The following is a 20,952-nucleotide window of genomic DNA, read 5'->3' as shown; positions in this document are numbered from 1 at the left end:
ATCATCATTTTGTACCCGAGAGCTCTTGTTCATAAAGCCTTCGAAGCAAAGCAATCCATGGTTGGGGTCGTATTCAATTCTCTAATTGAGCTATCGAGGTAAAACTTATCTTGGAGTTCAAATTTGAGCTTCCCTGACACTGGGCCCATGCTATTTAGCTTCCAAGTTTTAAAACGATCGGGTAACGAATGATGGAAAAAGGAGTTCAAAGTTGGTGTCCACAAGCTCAACAACATACTATGTATCAACTTCACAGGTTTCTAGCCTGTAAAATAATCTGTTAAAATGTAAGGAAGATCGATGTTTGTGTTTATAGGTAGCAGAATGCTGCCGTCCTGTATGTGTGTGTGTCCCTGCTGCTACAGCCCTATTATGCCAGGCCGAAATTGGACAAGAGCCTCCCGCTGAGTTTGCTTTGCAGCAGTTTTGTCGGGTGCAGATTTTGGCCCCGGCCTGCTCGGAGCCAGCCTCTGGCGGGACACGGCATCTGCTGCCTTCACCTTCCTCATTTACACTTCTCCGCCCTCTCGAGCTCGCACACACACACACCCGCGCCGATCTCTCGTCTCCGCCTACGCAGACCTCGCCGGCGTCGCCATGGCACGACAGATGAGGCGGAGGAGCGCATGGCGAGAGAGAGAGAGCAGCAGCAGCGTAACATGTTTAATGGAGTTTGGGGAATGTTTCCTCAAGTCTCCCTGTGATCTCAAGGTCAAGGAAAAACAGGATGTAGCTCAGTAATATATTCTTGTTAGAAATGTAAATGGTTAATATAAAGTAGAATACAAAGTGAATGAGTAAAGAGATAGCCTAAACCCAACTTGGCCAGGTATAAGACTGCTTATACTGTATATTCTGTTGTATCTTATCATATGCCAAGGGCATAGGTTTGCATAGGGACGGTAGGGACATATCACTGTATCTTTTGAGGGTGCTCAAATTGTCCCCCATGGAGATGTTTGTATTTATTACCTTGGTCTTTCCAAGGGAAAGAACAAGGTAATGCTGTTCTGCAACTTTATCGTACTTATTATTACCTTGGTCTTTCCAAGGGAAAGAACAAGGTTATGTTGTTGTGCAACTTTATCGTACTTATTTTTATTACCTTGGTCTTTCCAAGGGAAAGAACAAGGTTATGTTGTTGTACAACTTTATTGTACTTTTTATTCTTTATTTATTATTATTCAATAATTGTTGACGTTTTTTTCGGCGCGCCGCGCAGCCCAAACCATAGCTCCGATCGGTACCGTTCAAGTATCGGCACGACCGGAATTTTCGCGCGACGATGGGAATTTTTCAAACGGCCCCGAAAAATTTTCCGTTCGCCCGTAAACGGCAATTTTCCGAAAAATAAAAAAAGTTTCAAAATGTATCTAGTCCTACAATTTTTGACCAAATCACGTAATTTGGGTATCAAAAATTCCGGGACGGTGAGGGGCATAAAAGTTGTATACAGAATTTGGCAAAAATTTACGGTTCCCCGGAAATTTGCCAAAAACTTTCCTATTCATTTTGAATGGAAAAAAAACGCGCGCTTCACAGCCCGAACCGTTAGACCGATCGGCACCGTTCGAGTATCGGCACGACCGGAATTTTCGCGTGACACAGGAAACTTTACAAATGGCCCCGAAAATTTTTCCGTTCGTCCGTAAACGGCAATTTTCCGTGAAAAAAAAAAAGTTTCAAAATGTATCTAGTCCTACAATTTTTGACCAAATCAAATAATTTGGGCATCAAAAATTCCGGGACGGTGAGGGGCATAAAAGTTGTATACAGAATTTGGAAAAAAATTACGCTTCCTCGGAAATTTGCCAAAAACTATCCCATTCATTTCGAATGGGAAAAGTCCCATTCACTTCCAATGGGATTTCCAATGGAATTTACATTGCATTGATGCCATTGACGGCCATGCATGTCGAATCTACTGATGCCAATGTACTTGGATTCAATTGACTATATGGATGTCGATGCCATTGACTGCCACGGACGTCCAAAATTTTTCCCATTCATTTTCAATGGGGAAAAAACAAAATTTCCCCAAATAAACAGAAAATGGCCAGATATCAATAGGACGTGTCCCCCAAACTTCCCCAATTCCATTGACGCTTATGGGGGGTGCTGCCATTGACTTCCATGGACGTCCAAAATTTTCCCCATTCATTTTCAATGGGAATTTTTTTTTTTTTCCCAAATCAACAGAAAATGACTAGATATCATTAGGACGTGTCCCCCAAATGTCCCCGATTGCATTGCCCCTTATGGAGGGTGATGCCATTGACGTCCATGGACGTCCACACTTCCCATTCATTTCCAATGGCATTTCTTCATGTTTGTTCATTTTATTGATGCCAATGTACTTGGATTCCATTGACGCTTATGTAAGTTGATACCATTGACGTCCATGGACGTCCAAAATTTTTCCCATTCATTTTCAATGGGAATTTTTTTTTTTTTCCCAAATCAACAGAAAATGACTAGATATCATTAGGACGTGTCCCCCAAACTTCCCCGATTCCATTAACAATTATGAAAGGTGCCGCCATTGACGTCCATGGACATCCAATTCTCCCATTCATTTCTAACGGCTTTTACTTTGTTTTTTGCCAATGACTGGCATTATGATCCATTCTATTGATAGACCTGAGTGGGGCTAAGATCTGTATCTCCACAGAGGAAAGACCAAGGTGTGTAATTTCTCCCGAAATTGCAGTTTCTAGTTTTTATTATTATTATTCATCTTATTCTCCGCGTTTTTTCGGCGCGCCGCACAGCCCGAACCGCTGCACCGATCGGCACCGTTCAAATATCGAAACGTCCGGAATTTTTGCGCGACGATGGCTTTTTTAAAAACGGCCCCGAAAAATTTTCCGTTTTCCCGCAAACGGCAATTTTCCAGAATTTTTTTTTTTTTTCAAAATGTATCTAGTCCTACAATTTTTGACCAAATCACATAATTTGGGTATCAAAAATTCCGGGACGATGAGGGGCATAAAAGTTGTATACAGAATTTGGCAAAAATTTACGGTTCCCCGGAAATTTGCCAAAAACTTTCCTATTCATTTTGAATGAAAAAAAAACGCACGCTGCACAGCCCGAACCGTTTGACCGATCGGCACCGTTCAAATATCGGCACGACCGGAATTTTCGCGCAACGATGGGAATTTTTCAAACGGACCCGAAAAATTTTCCCTTCGCCCGTAAACGGCAATTTTCCGGAAAAAAAAAAAAGTTTTCTATATGTATCTAGTCCTACAATTTTTGACCAAATCACATAATTTGGGTATCAAAAATTCCGGGACGGTGAGGGGCATAAAAGTTGTATACAGAATTTGGCAAAACTTTACGGTTCCCCGGAAATTGGCCAAAAACTCTCCCATTCATTTCTAATGGGAAAAGTTCCCATTCACTTACAATGGGATTTCAATGGAATTTACATTGCATTGATGCCATTGACGGCCATGCATGTCAAATCTATTGATGCCAATGTACTTGGATTCTATTGACTATATGGATGTCGATGCCATTGACTGCCATGGACGTCCAAAATTTTTCCCATTCATTTTCAATGGGGAAAAAACAAAATTTCCCCAAATCAACAGAAAATGACCAGATATCAATAGGACGTGTCCCCCAAACTTCCCCAATTCCATTGACGCTTATGAAGGGTGCCGCCATTGACTTCCATGGACGTCCAAAATTTTTCCCAATCATTTTCAATGGGGAAAAAACTAAATTTCTCCAAATCAACAGAAAATGACCAGATATCAATAGGACGTATACCCCAAACGTCTCCAACTCCATTGACGCTTATGGGGGGTGCTGCCATTGACGTCCATGGACGTCCAAAATTTTTCCCATTCATTTTCAATGGGAAAATTTTTTTTTTCCCCAAATCAACAGAAAATGACTAGATATCAATAGGACGTGGCCCCCAAATGTCCCTGATTGCATTGCTGCTTATGGAGGGTGATGCCATTGACGTCCAGGGACGTCCAAACTTCCCATTCATTTCCAATGGCATTTCTTCATGTTTGTTCATTTTATTGATGCCAATGTACTTGGATTCCATTGACGCTTATGTAAATTGATACCATTGACGTCCATGGACGTCCAAAATTTTTCCCATTCATTTTCAATAGGAATTTTTTTTTTTTCCCCAAATCAACAGAAAATGACTAGATATCATTAGGACTTGTCCCCCAAATGTCCCCGATTGCATTTCCGCTTATGGGGGGTGATGCCATTGACGTCCATGGACGTCCAAACTTCCCAATCATTTCCAAAGCCATTTCTTCGTGTTTGTTCATTCTATTGATGCCAATGTACTTGGATTCCATTGACGCTTATGTAAGTTGATACCATTGACGTCCATGGACGTCCAAAATTTTTCTCATTCATTTTCAATGGGATTTTTTTTTTTTTCCCAAATCAACAGAAAATTACTAGATATCATTAGGACGTGTCCCCCAAATGTCCCTGATTGCATTGCCGCTTATGGAGGGTGATGCCATTGACGTTCATGGACGTCCAAACTTCCCATTCATTTCCAATGGCATTTCTTCATGTTTGTTCATTTTATTGATGCCAATGTACTTGGATTCCATTGACGCTTATGTAAGTTGATACCATTGACGTCCATGGACGTCCAAAATTTTTCCCATTCATTTTCAATGGGAATTTTTTTTTTTTCCCCAAATCAACAGAAAATGACTAGATATCATTAGGACGTGTCCCCCAAACTTCCCCGATTCCATTAACAATTATGAAAGGTGCCGCCATTGACGTCCATCGACGTCCAATTCTCCCATTCATTTCTAACGGCTTTTACTTTGTTTTTTGCCAATGACTGGCATTATGATCCATTCTATTGATAGACCTGAGTGGGGCTAAGATCTGTATCTCCACAGAGGAAAGACCAAGGTGTGTAATTTCTCCCGAAATTGCAGTTTCTAGTTATTATTATTATTATTCATCTTATTCTCCGCGTTTTTTTGAGCCAACGCACAGCCCAAACCGTAGCACCGATCGGCACCGTTCAAGTATCGGCACGACCGGATTTTTCGTGTGACGATGGGAATTTTTCAAACCGCCACGAAAAATTTTCCGTTCGCCCGTAAACGGCAATTTTCCGAAAAATAAAAAAAGTTTCAAAATGTATCTAGTCCTACAATTTTTGACCAAATCACATAATTTGGGCATCAAAAATTCCGGGACGGTGAGGGGCATAAAAGTTGTATACAGAATTTGGCAAAAATTTACGGTTCCCCGGAAATTTGCCAAAAACTTTCCTATTCATTTTGAATGGAAAAAAAACGCGCGCTTCACAGCCCGAACCGTTAGACCGATCGGCACCGTTCAAGTATCGGCACGACCGGAATTTTCGCGTGACACAGGAAACTTTACAAATGGCCCCGAAAATTTTTCCGTTCGTCCGTAAACGGCAATTTTCCGTGAAAAAAAAAAAAGTTTCAAAATGTATCTAGTCCTACAATTTTTGACCAAATCAAATAATTTGGGCATCAAAAATTCCGGGACGGTGAGGGGCATAAAAGTTGTATACAGAATTTGGAAAAAAATTACGCTTCCTCGGAAATTTGCCAAAAACTATCCCATTCATTTCGAATGGGAAAAGTTCCCATTCACTTCCAATGGGATTTCCAACGGAATTTACATTGCATTGATGCCATTGACGGCCATGCATGTCGAATCTACTGATGCCAATGTACTTGGATTCAATTGACTATATAGATGTCGATGCCATTGACTGCCATGGACGTCCAAAATTTTTCCCATTCATTTTCAATGGGGAAAAAACAAAATTACCCCAAATCAACAGAAAATGACCAGATATCAATAGGACGTGTCCCCCAAACTTCCCCAATTCCATTGACGCTTATGAAGGGTGCCGCCATTGACTTACATGGACGTCCAAAATTTTTCCCATTCATTTTCAATGGGGAAAAAACTAAATTTCTCCAAATCAACAGAAAATGACCAGATATCAATAGGACGTATATCCCAAACGTCCCCAATTCCATTGACGCTTATGGGGGGTGCTGCCATTGACGTCCATGGACGTCCAAAATTTTACCCATTCATTTTCAATGGGAATTTTTTTTTTTTCCCCAAATCAACAGAAAATGACTAGATATCATTAGGACCTGTCCCCCAAATGTCCCCGATTGCATTACCGCTTATGGAGGGTGATGCCATTGACGTCCATGGACGTCCAAACTTCCCATTCTTTTCCAATGGCATTTCTTCATGTTTGTTCATTCTATTGATGCCAATGTACTTGGATTCCATTGACGGTTATGTAAGTTGATACCATTGACGTCCATGGACGTCCAAAATTTTTCCCATTCATTTTCAATGGGAAATTTTTTTTTTTCCCTAAATCAACAGAAAATGACTAGATATCATGAGGACGTGTCCCCCAAATGTCCCCGATCGCATTGCCGCTTATGGAGGGTGATGCCATTGACGTCCATGGACGTCCAAACTTACCATTCATTTCCAATGTCATTTCTTCATGTTTGTTCATTCTATTGATTCCAATGTACTTGGATTCCATTGACGCTTATGTAAGTTGATACCATTGACGTCCATGGACGTCCAAAATTTTTCCCATTCATTTTCAATGGGAATTTCTTCTTTTTTCCCCAAATCAACAATAAATGACCAGATATCAATAGGACGTGTCCCCCAAACTTCCCCAATTCCTTTGACGCTTGTGAAGAGTGATGCCATTGACGTCCATGGACGTCCAAATTTCCCATTCATTTCTAATGGCATTTAATTATGTTTTTTCATTTTATTGATGCCAATGTACTTGGATTCCATTGACGCCTATGTAAGTTGATACCATTGACGTCCATGGACGTCCAAAATTTTTCCCATTCATTTTCAATGGGAATTTATGGGACGTCGGCGTCATCCGCACGTTGGACTTCGTCGACTGGACGTCGGCGTCATCCGCATGTTGGACGTCGGCGACGTTTGCTAGTTGGACGTCGTCACCGTCCGCTCATTGGACGTCGGCGCCGTCCGCTCGTTGGAAGTCGGCGCCGTCTTTATGTTGGATGTCGGCAGCATCAGCACTTTGGACGTCGGAAGCGACAGCAATTAGGACGTCGGTGACGTCCGCTCGTTGGACGTCGGCGCCGTCAGCAGTTTGGAAGTCGGTGATGTCGGCTCGTTGGACGGCGCATTCTGCACTTTGGACGCCGGTGACGTCCGCTCGTTAGACGGCGCATTCTGCACTTTGCTTGTTGAACGTCGTCACTGTTCCACGTGAGATGTCGGCACCGTGCGCTCGATGGACGTCGGCGTCATCTGCTCTTTTGAGGTCTTGGACGTCGGTGACGTCCGCTCGTTGGACATCGTATTCTGCACTTTTGACTTTTGCTTGTTGAACGTTGTCACTGTCCCACATGGGATGTCGGCGTTATCTGCTCTTTTGACGTCGATGACGTCGGCCTCTCACGCTAACTTTTGACGTCGGCGCCGTTTGCTCGTTGGACGTCGTCACCATCCGTTTGTTGATCGTCGGGGACGTCGGCGTCATCTGCTCTTTTGACGTCTTGGACGTCGGCTCGTTGGACATCGCATTCTGCACTTTTGACGTTTGCTTGTTGAATGTTGTCACTGTCCCACGTGGGATGTCGGCATCATCTGCTCTTTTGACGTCGGTGACGTCAGCCTCTCGCGCTAACTTTTGACGTCGGCGCCGTTTGCTCGTTGGACGTCGTCACCATCCGTTCGTTGATCGTCGGCGCTGTCCTCTCGATGGACGTTGGCGTCATCCGCTCTTTTTACGTCGGCGACGTCCAATCCACTCTGAGGTATACGCATAAAGTAGGAAACTGACCGGGGATCGAACCACCATCCTCTCGTACCAAGGTCAGCGATATTAACACTGAGCTATCCATCTGCTAAATGCAGTGTTGTGTGATATGTATATAAAGTTATCATGTATGTGATACAGGCATTGACAAAAGCTAACTTGGTATTGACAGAGGTTCGATCCTGCGACCTCCCGCATCAAAGTCATTTTCAATTGGAATTTTTTTTTTTCCAAAAATCAAAAGAAAATGACTAGATATCAATAGGACGTGTCCCCCAAACTTCCCCAATTCCATTTACACTTATGGAGGGTGATGCCATTGACGTCCATGGACGTCCAAAATTCCCATTTATTTTTAATTATGTTTTTTCATTCTATTGATGCCAATGTACTTGGATTCCATTGTAAGTTGATACCATTGACGTCAATGGACGTCCAAAATTTTTCCCATTCATTTTCAATGGGAATTTTTTTCCCCCCCAAATCAACAAAAAAACGACCTGATATCAATAGGACGTGTCCCCCAAACTAGTCCAATTCCATTGACGCTTATGAAGGGCGCCGCCATTGATGGCCATGGACGTCCAAATTTCCCATTCATTTCTAATGCCATTTAATTATGTTTTTTCATTCTATTGATGCAAATGTACTTGGATTCTATTGACGCTTCTGTAAGTTGATACCATTGACGTCCATGGACGTCCAAAATTTTTCCCATTCATTTTCAATGGGAATTTTTTTTTTTTCCCCAAATCAACAGAAAATGACTAGATATCAATAGGACGTGTCCCCCAAATGTCCCCGATTGCATTGCTGCTTATGGAGGGTGATGCCATTGACGTTCATGGACGTCCAAACTTCCCATTCATTTCCAATGGCATTTCTTCATGTTTGTTCATTCTATTGATGCCAATGTACTTGGATTCCATTGACGCTTATGTAAGTTGATACCATTGACGTCCATGGACGTCCAAAATTTTTCCCATTCATTTTCAATGGGAATTTTTTTTTTTTCCCCAAATCAACAGAAAATGACTAGATATCATTAGGACGTGTCCCCCAAATGTCCCTGATTGGATTGCCGCTTATGGAGGGTGATGCCATTGACGGCCATGGACGTCCAATTCTCCCAATCTTTTCTAATGGCTTTTACTTTGTTTAGTGCCATTGACTGGCATTATGGTCCATTCTATTGATAGACCTGAGTGGGGCTAAGATCTGTATCTCCACAGAGGAAAGACCAAGGTGTGTAATTTCTCCCGAAATTGCAGTTTCTAGTTATTATTATTATTCATCTTATTCTCCGCGTTTTTTCGGCGCGCCGCACAGCCCGAACCGCTGCACCGATCGGCACCGTTCGGATATCGAAACGTCCGGAATTTTTGCGCGACGATGGCTTTTTTAAAAAGGGCCCCGAAAAATTTTCCGTTTTTCCGCAAACGGCAATTTTCCAGATTTTTTTTTTTTTTTCAAAATGTATCTAGTCCTACAATTTTTGACCAAATCACATAATTTGGGTATCAAAAATTCCGGGACGGTGAGGGGCATAAAAGTTGTATACAGAATTTGGAAAAAATTTACGGTTCCCTGGAAATTTGCCAAAAACTCTCCCATTCATTTCTAATGGGAAAAGTTCCCATTCACTTACAATGGGATTTCAATGGAATTTACATTGCATTGATGCCATTGACGGCCATGCATGTCGAATCTATTGATGCCAATGTACTTGGATTCAATTGACTATATGGATGTCGATGCCATTGACTGCCATGGACGTCCAAAATTTTTCCCATTCATTTTCAATGGGGAAAAAACTACATTTCCCCAAATAAACAGAAAATGACCAGATATCAATAGGACGTGTCCCCCAAACGTCCCCAACTCAATTGACGCTTATAGAGGGTGCTGCCACTGACGTCCATGGACGTCCAAAATTTTTCCCATTCATTTTCAATGGGGAAAAAACTAAATTTCTCCAAATCAACAGAAAATGACCAGATATCAATAGGACGTATATCCCAAACGTCCCCAATTCCATTGACGCTTATGGGGGGTGCTGCCATTGACGTCCATGGACGTCCAATTCTCCCATTCATTTCTAACGGCTTTTACTTTGTTTTTTGCCAATGACTGGCATTATGATCCATTCTATTGATAGACCTGAGTGGGGCTAAGATCTGTATCTCCACAGAGGAAAGACCAAGGTGTGTAATTTCTCCCGAAATTGCAGTTTCTAGTTGTTTATGTTAATATAACGCAATTATAACTCATCAATATAACTGCAATTTAAAATTGCTAATAAAATCAAGACATTTATTCTGGAAGTTTTCAAAATGTTTCTTTAGTAGTTTTTGAAAACAAAGGTTTGAATCAAACGGTGTATCTCATGAACTAATACGCATGAAGGTTAGAATTGTACAGATTTATTTTGCATTGGTCATTTAGCCCATTAATTAATTAGGTTCATATTTGAGAGAAATGTAGCCCTGACCCTCGTTCAATAATCTGCTTGGTCGTTTTAATGTCCTGTCCCCAGCAAAAACTGTATATGCAGGTTATGCTGTTACATCGTCCCTACCAATGTTGAGACAAAACCTACGCCCTTGTTATGTAGCCTAAATTTTAGACCAAAAGCCGCTACGTTTTCCTTCGCTTTGAACCGCATGGCATTTAGTCTATTGCTGCGAATATGTAGATATGTGACAGGCCGTTAAGATGCATGTCTTTTGGTGTGAATATAAAATACAATACGGAAACCTGTGCCCAATAGCCTGTGTGGCCTATGGATGAACAATGAATTTTTTTGTCAAATTTGGTGGGTGTACCTTATAGTCAGGTGCCCCTTATTGTCTGAAAATTACGTTATTTGGGCCGGACCAGTCACCAGACAATACCATTTTTTCCCCCTTATTAAGTTTATCATGTAAATTAGTATTAGGCATATCATGAATAAACACAGAGTCTACATTCACAGTGTGGTTTACCCAAGTCAGTTTTATAGGCTGTATACGTATGTATATATACAGTGGATAATCCAGAACTCCAGTTCACAACGTTTGCATTAAACCAACCCATTATACGGTAAATAATGAGTTGCCAACTGTAGACCGCTGATGATTTTTTTGAGTGTGCATATTTTGTTAATTTGGATAATTTTAGCATTTCCTTTTGCAAGTTGTGACAAAGTGTCCAACAAGTAAACTTCCTGATCGTAGAGCCAACACACTCAGTCATGATTATGTATTTCTGATTTCACGGAGATGGACAACTAGGAGGCCTTTCAGATAATGTCCCAGAAAAATAACAAACACGTGCCTGGCTTGAGATGACCATGATGGCCACTTTTCACACCGGGGCACCTTTGGGAGCTCCTAATACAACACGGAAGACCAACCATGAGGAGGAGGAACGGAAAAGAAGGGAGCAAACAATCAATACAAACTTAGTAAAGCCCTCTGCTGAGTTGGGGCTGCGGAATGTGTGTGTGCATGCGTACATGTGTGTGTGTAGATGTGAACAGAGTGACGAGGATTAGGACAGATCCTTGGCTGTCCAACTCACAGCTGGCTGATGATCCAATCCTGGAGCACACCAGCCGCCATGGGACCCCCAATTGCGTGAGTGTGTGCATCTGTGTGGGCGCGTGTGCATGAATGTGTGTAGGCATGTGGTATCATGAGTGATGTTCATGTATGTGTATGGATAGAAACCAATACACACTTCCTGTTGGTATTAATCGGAAGAGAAGATGCTAGCAATGAAGCAGGCGCTCTAGGCTGTGATCACATGTTCCACAAGGCAGACGGAAAATGAAAGCTGAGAGGCAATCAAAGCGTTTTTTTCCCCTTTATCAGGAGGGTCAAAAAGGAGACTCAGTACTACGATGCGTACACAGTCAACACAACTACACAAAAAGCAAACCACCGCAGTTACAGACTGGGCCTCACGCAGCTCTGCGTGACCCACGAAGGCCTACAGTGAGACAGAAAGCAACACCCAGTTGGAACAGCCGGGCCGCGGACACTGAGTTTATGGTTTAGTTTGGAATGAGTAAAAAGAGAGACATTTCCTTAACCTAATGTAATCCAACACAAGAAATGGGGCATAAAAAGTAGTTGTATCTTTGGTTGAACTCACCTACATGTAATTAGAATACATCTATGTCTCAGGTTCATGTTAATGTGCAAAGCAACAAAATAATCTCCTTGGCCTGGGGAATAAATCACAAGTGGCTATCAATACTAATGTGCAAAATTGAATTAAAATGGGAGCCTCTTCGGCCAAGTCAACAGCTGTCCAACATCACAGCGTGCATCTGCGGTGCCATAAAACTACATCACACACGCACGGCGCTGTGATGTGATGATTTGCGCCAACAGTTACTCTATTCCAGCTCAACGTCTTTAAATTCGCCGTTCTGCAAAACTGCTTACCAAACACATAAATACACACGTAGAGTCTGAAATACATGACAGCTCACCATGCAGCCAGTTTCGAGTGTTAGTGCTGGCCAGTTGACAAACACGCCTAAACACAGTTCAGAGTGAACACAAATACACACACACAGCACGACGGGGCAGCACGGTCACATCTGTGCCCATCTCAAACATCACGGCTGCAGGGTGGCAGGGGTGGCGGCGCGCCCTGGGCAGCTGGCAAGCGTTGGTGTGGACGACGACGGAGGCGGCAGGTCGTCGGGCAGCAGATGACAGGCGGGGAAAAAGATGGGTGACAGAGTTTTTGCCTTCTGACAAAATGAAAACGATTACAGAAAACTTTTACATTCAGACTTAATTTGACCTTTTCAAATCTGTGCTCTCATCAAGGAAGTGAAAGGTAAAATAGACAACAGGAGTTGTGATCCATGACCAATAAATAAAAAGGTTTGTGCAACTCACAACTAGAATTGGTATTCAAACAGTTTTTTTCAGTGTGTTGTTCACATTCTAAGAGATGAGACAACGACAACAATTTAAATGACCGCAAGGTATCAGGCCTTACATCACACAATGAAGGCCATCCAAAATACTAGGAAAAAAATTCATATGTTTTGAAGTACTTTTTCCTCTCCTGTTGAACCTTCCAGCTTTACTAACGAAGCGACTAATTTATGGACTTTTGTGGGCTGACAAGCATGATATTTTCTGCATCATTCATTAATTTTGCTTCGCGATCCAAGGCATCATCATGATGTTGCCGCTTTGGGTGCGTTCAGGATTTCTACCTACCAGCGCAACCTTTAGCTTGGTTACAACTTGCAAGGATTACCAAGGCTACGTTTGTGAGAAGGTGAGTTATTTACAGCAAATGCAGACTAGTCAAGAAAAGACCCATCGTGCCACTACAGAAGAACAATTTGAAGGTACTGTACGGAATTTTTTGTGTTGATTGATTGTTAATTTGTACTCCATGCATGCGCCACTAATGCCCTGACATTTTAACCGAGACTGCACCAAAAAGCCCTTTTTTTCCCACTTCAATAGAGATGCTTTAAGTCGAACAATCTGGGCAAACACGCCTGTGCATGATATAGGTACACTATAATTATTGGTCCGATAATTATCGGTCCGATAGTAGGAATTATGACGTCATCCCAATAAATACAATGACATTATAAATAGGCCCGATAACATACAGTATAATATTTTTGGCAAGGTGTCGGTGGATCGGGATGTGTGTGTTTGTTTCTACTCCTGTTTTGCCAGTTTGACGTATCAGTGACTATGTCTGGTGTAGGAAGAGGGAGCTGTGCCACAAATCAAGCGCTCCCTTCTGTGACGTAACGCTCAAACGACGGCAGTCTGCACCTTGGCGTCGGTAGTGTGGGTTTTTTTCAAGTTGTCAGTGGAAAACGCTTCACTCGCAGTTTGTAACAAATGCAAAGCCGAAGTTCCACGAGGAGCAAAGTGTCGAGCTAAAACACTTAAAAGATGACAATCGCTTTGAAGGTGTTTTAAAAGAGTATGAGTACCCGTGAGCTGCGAAAGAAGCTCCCCATCCAATTCCAAAGCCAGCTAAGACCGCCGGGGTTGTACTATTTAACAAGGCCTTAGAAAAGTTTCACAAAGATGACCGAGGGCTTTAGCGATCACAAACATGATCACAGAAATGATGGCGCTAGACAACCAACCCTTTTTCCCCTCGTCGAAGACATAGGTTTCAGGCGGCTACTTCGTCATTTGGAGCCCAGTTTCATCATTCCAAGCCGAATGTTTACCAGCAAAGTATGATGAGATTGCCACACGCTTCCATACTTTGACCGGGAACCATGCACGGCACTTAAGTTTCACCATGGACATATGGACGTGTAATGTTAGTCCTGACAGCAAGTGGCCAGATAAGGATTTCGTACTGTCAAGAGAAGAAACCTCATGCTTTATTGAAGATGGGTTCACTCACTGGCGTTTATATGGATTATTATATGGCAAGCCATTAATCCTTTTTGTTGTACCATATTTTTGATAATGAAGAATGAGTGGTGAACCTTCTATATAATGTTTGTATTTTACAGTGTTAGTTATTGTTATGAACGGCAAGCCGTTAATGTGGATCCAAAACACAGACCAGGAGATCAGTAGAGTAAATGTTTGTATTTAATAAGTACAACAAAGGGAGCACGCTAACAAACGCGAGTTTAACAAGAACAACTAAGAGAGCACGCTAACAAACGCGAGTTTAACAAGAACAACTAAGAGAGCACGCTAACAAACGCGAGTTTAACAAGAACAACTAAGAGAGCACGTTAACAAACGCGAGTTTAACAAGTGCAACCAAGAGAGCACGCTAGAATGCATGAATATAACAGAGTACAAGAATCTAACTACAATGCCCAAAAGAGCACTAACGTAAAGATGACCAAACCAAAATACAACCGTAGAACGTCGGGAAACTCGAAGGCTGACGATGAACACACAGGCGGTAAGCAAGGCAAGTAGCAAGCAATAATCCGACACTTGCAGATGGTGACAGGCTTCCTTAAATATTGAGCCTTCCTAATGCAGCACAGGTGTGTCACGTTACCCCGCCCAGCTGGCTCAATCAGGTGCTGAATACAGGAAAATGAACTGAGAATACAAACAATCATGACAGTTATAAGTTAATAAGTTATTGAGAGGCCTTCGGGTTACTGATAGACTTGCTGTCCTATAATTAACAGGTTAAAGTTGTTTCATGGACCACAACAGTCTACTCTCCTGTAGCATCAAATGTTTTTATCTGATGACAAAGCACAATACCTGTTGGGTTTATGTTTTAGTTCAGGGCTCATTGTTCAGGGAACACCTCTTTAATTACATTGACTAACTGATTGTGATTGACTCAAATTATATTTATTTGAAAAAATAAATATTGGCACTTTATTTGAAGTCGAGACTGTTCTTGTCTTTGTTCTGTTCATTTTAGTAATGTTCCTGTCTTCATGAAAAATCTGGTTAGGTCAAAGGCAAATCTATGTTGAATCCACCACGTTTTTTTTTTTAAACCTCCAGGTGTTAAAAAATTCAGGTGAATATACATTTAGAAATTATATAGTTATTATCGGTTATCGATATCGGCTTTGAGGAGCAGGATGTTATCAATATCGGCATCGTTTCAAAAAATGGATATCGTGCACCCCTCGTGAATGACAACGCGCATCCCCACAGGAGCAGCACTGTTTCACCGAGCCTCGACCTAGTGGAAATAACACTTTTCTAACCAATTTAAGACGTGCTATTAACAGTAAACAATCACGTTTGCCGTTTTTACATTTCTGCTGCTGATTTGTTGGGCCAAACAATCATTGCTTTATGTTCGTGCTCATACAAGCATGCGCGTTGTGCCCGATCTTAACAGAATGCAGTTGCGCTTTAGGTTGGAGGTGGCAGTCGGGATTCAAAAAGGGACAATCTCTATATTGCACCTTTAAGGCTAACCATGAGTGGCTTGACAGATTTAAAAGAAAAAAGGATATCCACGGTTTGCTACGACGAAGCAGCTATGCAAACATGCTATTGGAAGAGTTCATATGACATTTTGGGGATTTCATCGCCAAAAAAGCTCTGACTGAGATTACACACAATGTTAAGCAATTTAAAATGGTGAATATAGTATGTGGCGTCAGTTTTACTTATACTCATTTTTAGGAGTTGGAACCTCTTGGTACCTCACGATACGATACGGTTTGCAATACAAAGCTCACGGTAACAATGATCTGACGATACTGCGATACAACGATTATCAAAACATTGGTCTGGAAATCATTCTAGGATATTCTAAAAATAACTAATAAACAGAAAAAAAGCTTCTGCTATGAATTGGAATGAGTTTATTACTAGTAGACGTCCAATCCATTTGAACTGGGTGGGTGGCAGCGAATTAACGATTCGCTGCCATCCCTCCCACTTCAAACAGATTGAACGTCTATGGCCGTCAGTAGCAGCCAATGTCAGGCCATGTGGTAATTTTGGGCCATTTAAGGTCATTTACCTGTTGATTTTCAGTTACTTCCTGTTGATTTTGGGGTATTTTATGGGTCACTTCCTGTTCATTTTGTGTTACAGAACAGGAAGTGACCTGGGAATTACCCAAATGAATAGGCAGTGACTCAAACTCAACAGGAAATGACCTGGAAAATGGAAATGCCCTAAAATGAACAGCAAGTGACTTATAAATGCCCTGAAAATCTGACAGAATGACTGAGAATGCTCTGGTTTCGAATGAACGAACGTTCCCAGTCAAAATGGATTGGGTGTCGAGCACCGTCAAGGCAGCCTTAGAGTTAATTGAGACACTATTAAGGTGGAAGATTTTGGTAGCAACTTGTTGGTTCCTTTTTTTTTTTTTTTTTTTTTTAAAGACATTGACACCTTTTTGAAATGATATCTCGATTCTTGCAGGAGCATATCGATAACCTTTTGGGATACAAAGTACCACGATATTTTGTCACAATCCTAACACCCTACTCATTTTTAATATTTTTAGAAAATAATGGTATTTTTTGTTGAAATTGAGTATGTAGTGAAGTGAGGCTAAATCAAAATCTTAAATCCCCCTTCAAACGTTAGTCCTCTGGTTGTTGTATGTCAAGAAATGTCATAGTGCACATTTGTAAATTAATGTTGATGCAGTTTCCTGTATTTTGATTTGAGTAGTAAATTATGCTTCAATAGTGTGTAAAGGAAAATGATGGTGTGGCCTCTGAATGGTGGCTCAAATCCAGCCCTGTAAATTGCTGAGATAAAAAGTGTAGAAGATGGATATAAGAGGAGAGCAGGGAGCCGGAAGCACCTGTCGAGAAAGCCGCTGGTTGGGGGCCACTAAGGCCGCACTGTCTTGCGTGTGTAAGCGTAAGTGTGTTTGCGTGTGTGTACACCAGAAACAGGAGGAAAGGCTCAAGTAGCAGTTTGGCTCTGCTGGCGCTGGCTGGGCACAGGCCTGGTGGCACAGAGTTAGTCAGCCAGTGTATGTGTGTGTATGCATTATGTTGTGGCATGCCTAACAGGATTAGAGGTGACCTGGTGTGGTCCAGTTGGTCCTGGGACCATGGCGCAGCGGTTGCCCACGCATGTTCATGTGGGCGCGCTTTTGTTTAATAGGATTAGCCACTACCTGGTGTTGTACAGTTGGTGCGCGGGCCCCGAACCGGACCAGGGCCGAGGCAGAGGGTAGCACCGCAAGCGCGTTGGCATGTTTAACGGGATTAGGCGCTAACCTGGTGAGGTGCAGTTGGCGCTGGGCATCGGCCAGCTGTTCAGCCAGGCTCAAGGCTTCAGCCTGCCATTGGCCGCCATCCCTCTGGACCGCCTCCAGACGTTGCCGGCAGCCAACCAGCTCTGAGCTCAGCTTTTCCACTTCCTGTCCCGCGGAGAGACATGTTGAAAACAAGTGCGCTCACATGGCCGCAAATCAAAACGCGTCTTGTGTGACCTCATCTAAAAAGGTTCACTCTGTAATACAGGTTGTCCCAAAAAAATCTATTAGTAGTTACTGGCCGTCACTCATACATTTGCTTTCATTTAGATGTTAACTGAAATATATTAATAATTGAATGAAAACACTATTACATTTCAGTTCATATCATGGCACTTGAGAAGAGTCCAAATATAAAATTAGATAAGAGCAGTCAAAATGTGAGTAAATAGTTTCATTTTTCAATTGTTAAAATACTGAAGTAAAATAGGTTTTCCACAAGTTAATATGCCATATTACAATGAACCTGTACATGTAATTAATGTCTAATGAGATTTATGTGGAGTTTACCTGTGTTGAATTTTCCACCTGCCTACTTGTCTTGGACTTGAGGTCCTGCAATTCTCTCTCGGCCTCCTCTTTCTTGATTTGGGCACTGCGGAGTTGGTACTGGAGCTCTGCACTGATCTGGAGAGGACACAAATGATTAGTAGAAACTACTTCAGCACTAATTTACTTAATAATGTTACACCCATTTTCAATAGCTTTTAGAACATGCTGCACCATGTTAAAATTCAAATTTGTTTCGTCAGTTGTATTTCTTGGATGAGCATTTTCTAAATTTTTTAAACATTTAAATTATTTTTGGGAAGGAGGTTATTAAAGCACATGTGGAAACATACATTTGGAGATGCATGACCTGATCATTATTTACTCAAAATTGTTTCCTCATGTTTTCTGTGATACCGATTTTTATGCAGCTTTTTGGGCAAACATATGTGAAAAGACATCATTGTGTACATGTGCTACTATATTAATAATGTAGTTTTTGTCTATATAGGGATACACACACATAATCTTTCTATATATTATATATGTATGTATGTATGTATGTATGTATGTATGTGCGTTTTAACCGATTATCTGTATGAAAAACACAATAATTATCATTGGTTTTCGTTCTTACTGTACTTCACTCAATACGTGAAAGACTACTGTTGCCAGTGAAGGGTGTTAAAATGCTTCAGGATAAAAAGATAGCTACAGTTTTGCTGCCATCTAGTGGAATTTAAGGAAGACTATAATATAAAAATATATAATAATAATATTGGTCTACAGATGTTTTGTGGTAATTTTAAATAAAATAAAATTCTAAGGACATGACATAAACTTTTCTAGTTTAAATAAACGTGCATACTTTGCTTTTGTCTTGTTCCACACTTGCAAGTTGTCGAAGCGCATCTTCAAGCTGAGTGGTCAGCGAGCTTTTGTCTGTATTTAGTCTATTGAGGTTGCCCTCCAGCTCAGCGGTGCGTTGGGACAGCCAGGCCACCTGATGAAATGCACACATACATACATACATATGATATATTTGGAACATACCAAGTGGTGGACACTCAACTCATTACATTAATCTATAATTCATCCATAGTATATTGATGACGGCCATCTGTTTGAACAGGAATTTTTTGGTACCTTTTAAGGGAAGCGTTCTCAAAGATTTTGGATAAAGGGACTGTTTACAGGAGAGAAAGTTTTTCAATGTCAACCACATAATCTACCAAAAATCACACAAGACTACCATGTTACCCTCATGTTGTCCCCACGTTTTTTTGTTTTGTTTTGTTTTTTAAAGATGAAAAATTACTATGATGAATTCATATTTTTTAAAGAAGATTACAATGTAACAACAAAGGAAGTCATTAATATTAAAAAAAAATGGTAAAAGTTTTATTTCCACAAAAAATATCTCTTTTCTGTCAGGAAGTTTTAAAATTATCACATAAAAATTAATTTATGAGATCAAAGTTTACCACAGTCATGTTCTAACATGGGATTTCTCAAAAACTATGCCACATAATATCTCTAAAATATGAAAAAAAATCAGTCATATCACATTTTAATTGTCTCAAAGCAAAAGGAGGACAAATTCGATGTTCTGTTGTCTATCGGTTCTGATACATAAGTGATTTTTTTTTTTAAATGATACAAAATAGGTTATGGAAAATTATTTTGGGATGCTGTGGTAAGAATTCTTCCTCCACTTATCTATCAGAACCAACGACAAAATATGCAGAATACGTTCAGCAGACTTCAGCATTAATGTAGAGATTGTTATTTGAGTAATTAAGTTGAACTTACAGTATTTGCAAGCTCCTCCTTCTGTCGGCGGCCTTCGTTGCGTCCTTCCTCCCTTGCCTTAGCTAGCTTGTCCTTGAGGGCGAGGACGTCACGTTCTCGCTGTGCCGTCTCTCGAGCAAGCTCCCTGGACAGCTGCTGGCACTGCACCTCCAGCTGCAGACACCCACATACAATATGCGTCAGTCATCTCAGTAAGTGGTTCATTGTAAATGGAACACAGTCTCAAACCATACAACTAGGGAGTTATATATTCTTTTTTAGACTGCAGAATGAAGGCTCCAGATCTTACGCGCTATGATCTTCTTGGTTAGGACACTGACTAAAACTGCCACTCCTCCGCTATTCATGAAGGGATGACAATGAAATTTGATAAGTATATTCTATAGTTGTATACGCGTCGAACTTCATGTCTCTAGAATGATGGGACATTAAGTGAGCAAGCCGGGCGGTCGTAGTTCATTTGAATTTGCTTTTACTTTTTAATATCATCATTATTATTAAGTCCTATTTCCTCCTGTGACACTCAGTTTTGTTTGTCTTCAAGAGCATATGTGAACAGAATCCAAAGCACCTGCACAGCTTTTGACTTAGTAAGTATTTTAGTTTTACAAAAAGTGAATAAGAAGGACATTTTTTGGGAAAAAAAAGATTTCATGCACAGTAGTTAATCCCACCTCAGTTTTGTGTAAGTGGGCCTCCTCGGCCATCTCCACCGCCCCTTTGACTTGCAGACAAGCCGACCACTCCCGGTGCTGCACTTCCTGCTGAGCGGACCGCGCCGCACTCAAGGCTGCTAGCAGCTCATTGCGCTCCCTGCGAGGACACCCAAAACATGTGCTTATTAAGAGATCCGATGTTTATAATAAACTACCTACGTGACTCGGCAATGCAAAATGAGTCAGAAATCGCATAGACAGATTTCAAAACAAAAGGTAACAAAGGTTCCCAAGGTAGAAAAATAAAAATTAAATGAGATTTAAAGCCTCTTTGGAAGAAAACAACATTTGCGGACCGTCTGAATAAGCTGTCAACTTGCAATTGGGATGATGTTACAACTGCATAACAGTGGACTGAAC

At 41.3% G+C, this 20,952-nt stretch overlaps 1 protein-coding gene across 8 annotated transcripts in view; it reads right to left on the bottom strand.

Annotated features, from left to right (window-relative positions):
* sdccag8 (SHH signaling and ciliogenesis regulator sdccag8) overlaps positions 1-20,952 on the bottom strand; it is a 95,560-nt gene that overhangs the window by 64,159 nt on the left and 10,449 nt on the right. For 7 of the 8 annotated variants that reach the window (XM_057848436.1, XM_057848431.1, XM_057848435.1 and 4 more), the window contains exons 8-12: positions 20,551-20,689; positions 19,877-20,029; positions 18,933-19,067; positions 18,086-18,202; positions 17,538-17,680 (exon numbers count right to left, since the gene is read on the bottom strand). In XM_057848436.1, the coding sequence (XP_057704419.1) occupies positions 17,538-17,680; positions 18,086-18,202; positions 18,933-19,067; positions 19,877-20,029; positions 20,551-20,689 (687 nt within the window). Of the gene's footprint in view, positions 1-9,937; positions 14,911-17,537; positions 17,681-18,085; positions 18,203-18,932; positions 19,068-19,876; positions 20,030-20,550; positions 20,690-20,952 lie in introns of those variants that run through there. The other variant, XM_057848438.1, reaches the window with a different exon arrangement.

Source organism: Corythoichthys intestinalis, chromosome 10 (genome assembly GCF_030265065.1).
Source record: "Corythoichthys intestinalis isolate RoL2023-P3 chromosome 10, ASM3026506v1, whole genome shotgun sequence".
NCBI lineage: Eukaryota > Metazoa > Chordata > Actinopteri > Syngnathiformes > Syngnathidae > Corythoichthys > Corythoichthys intestinalis.
This window is presented reverse-complemented; position numbering and strand designations above follow the sequence as displayed.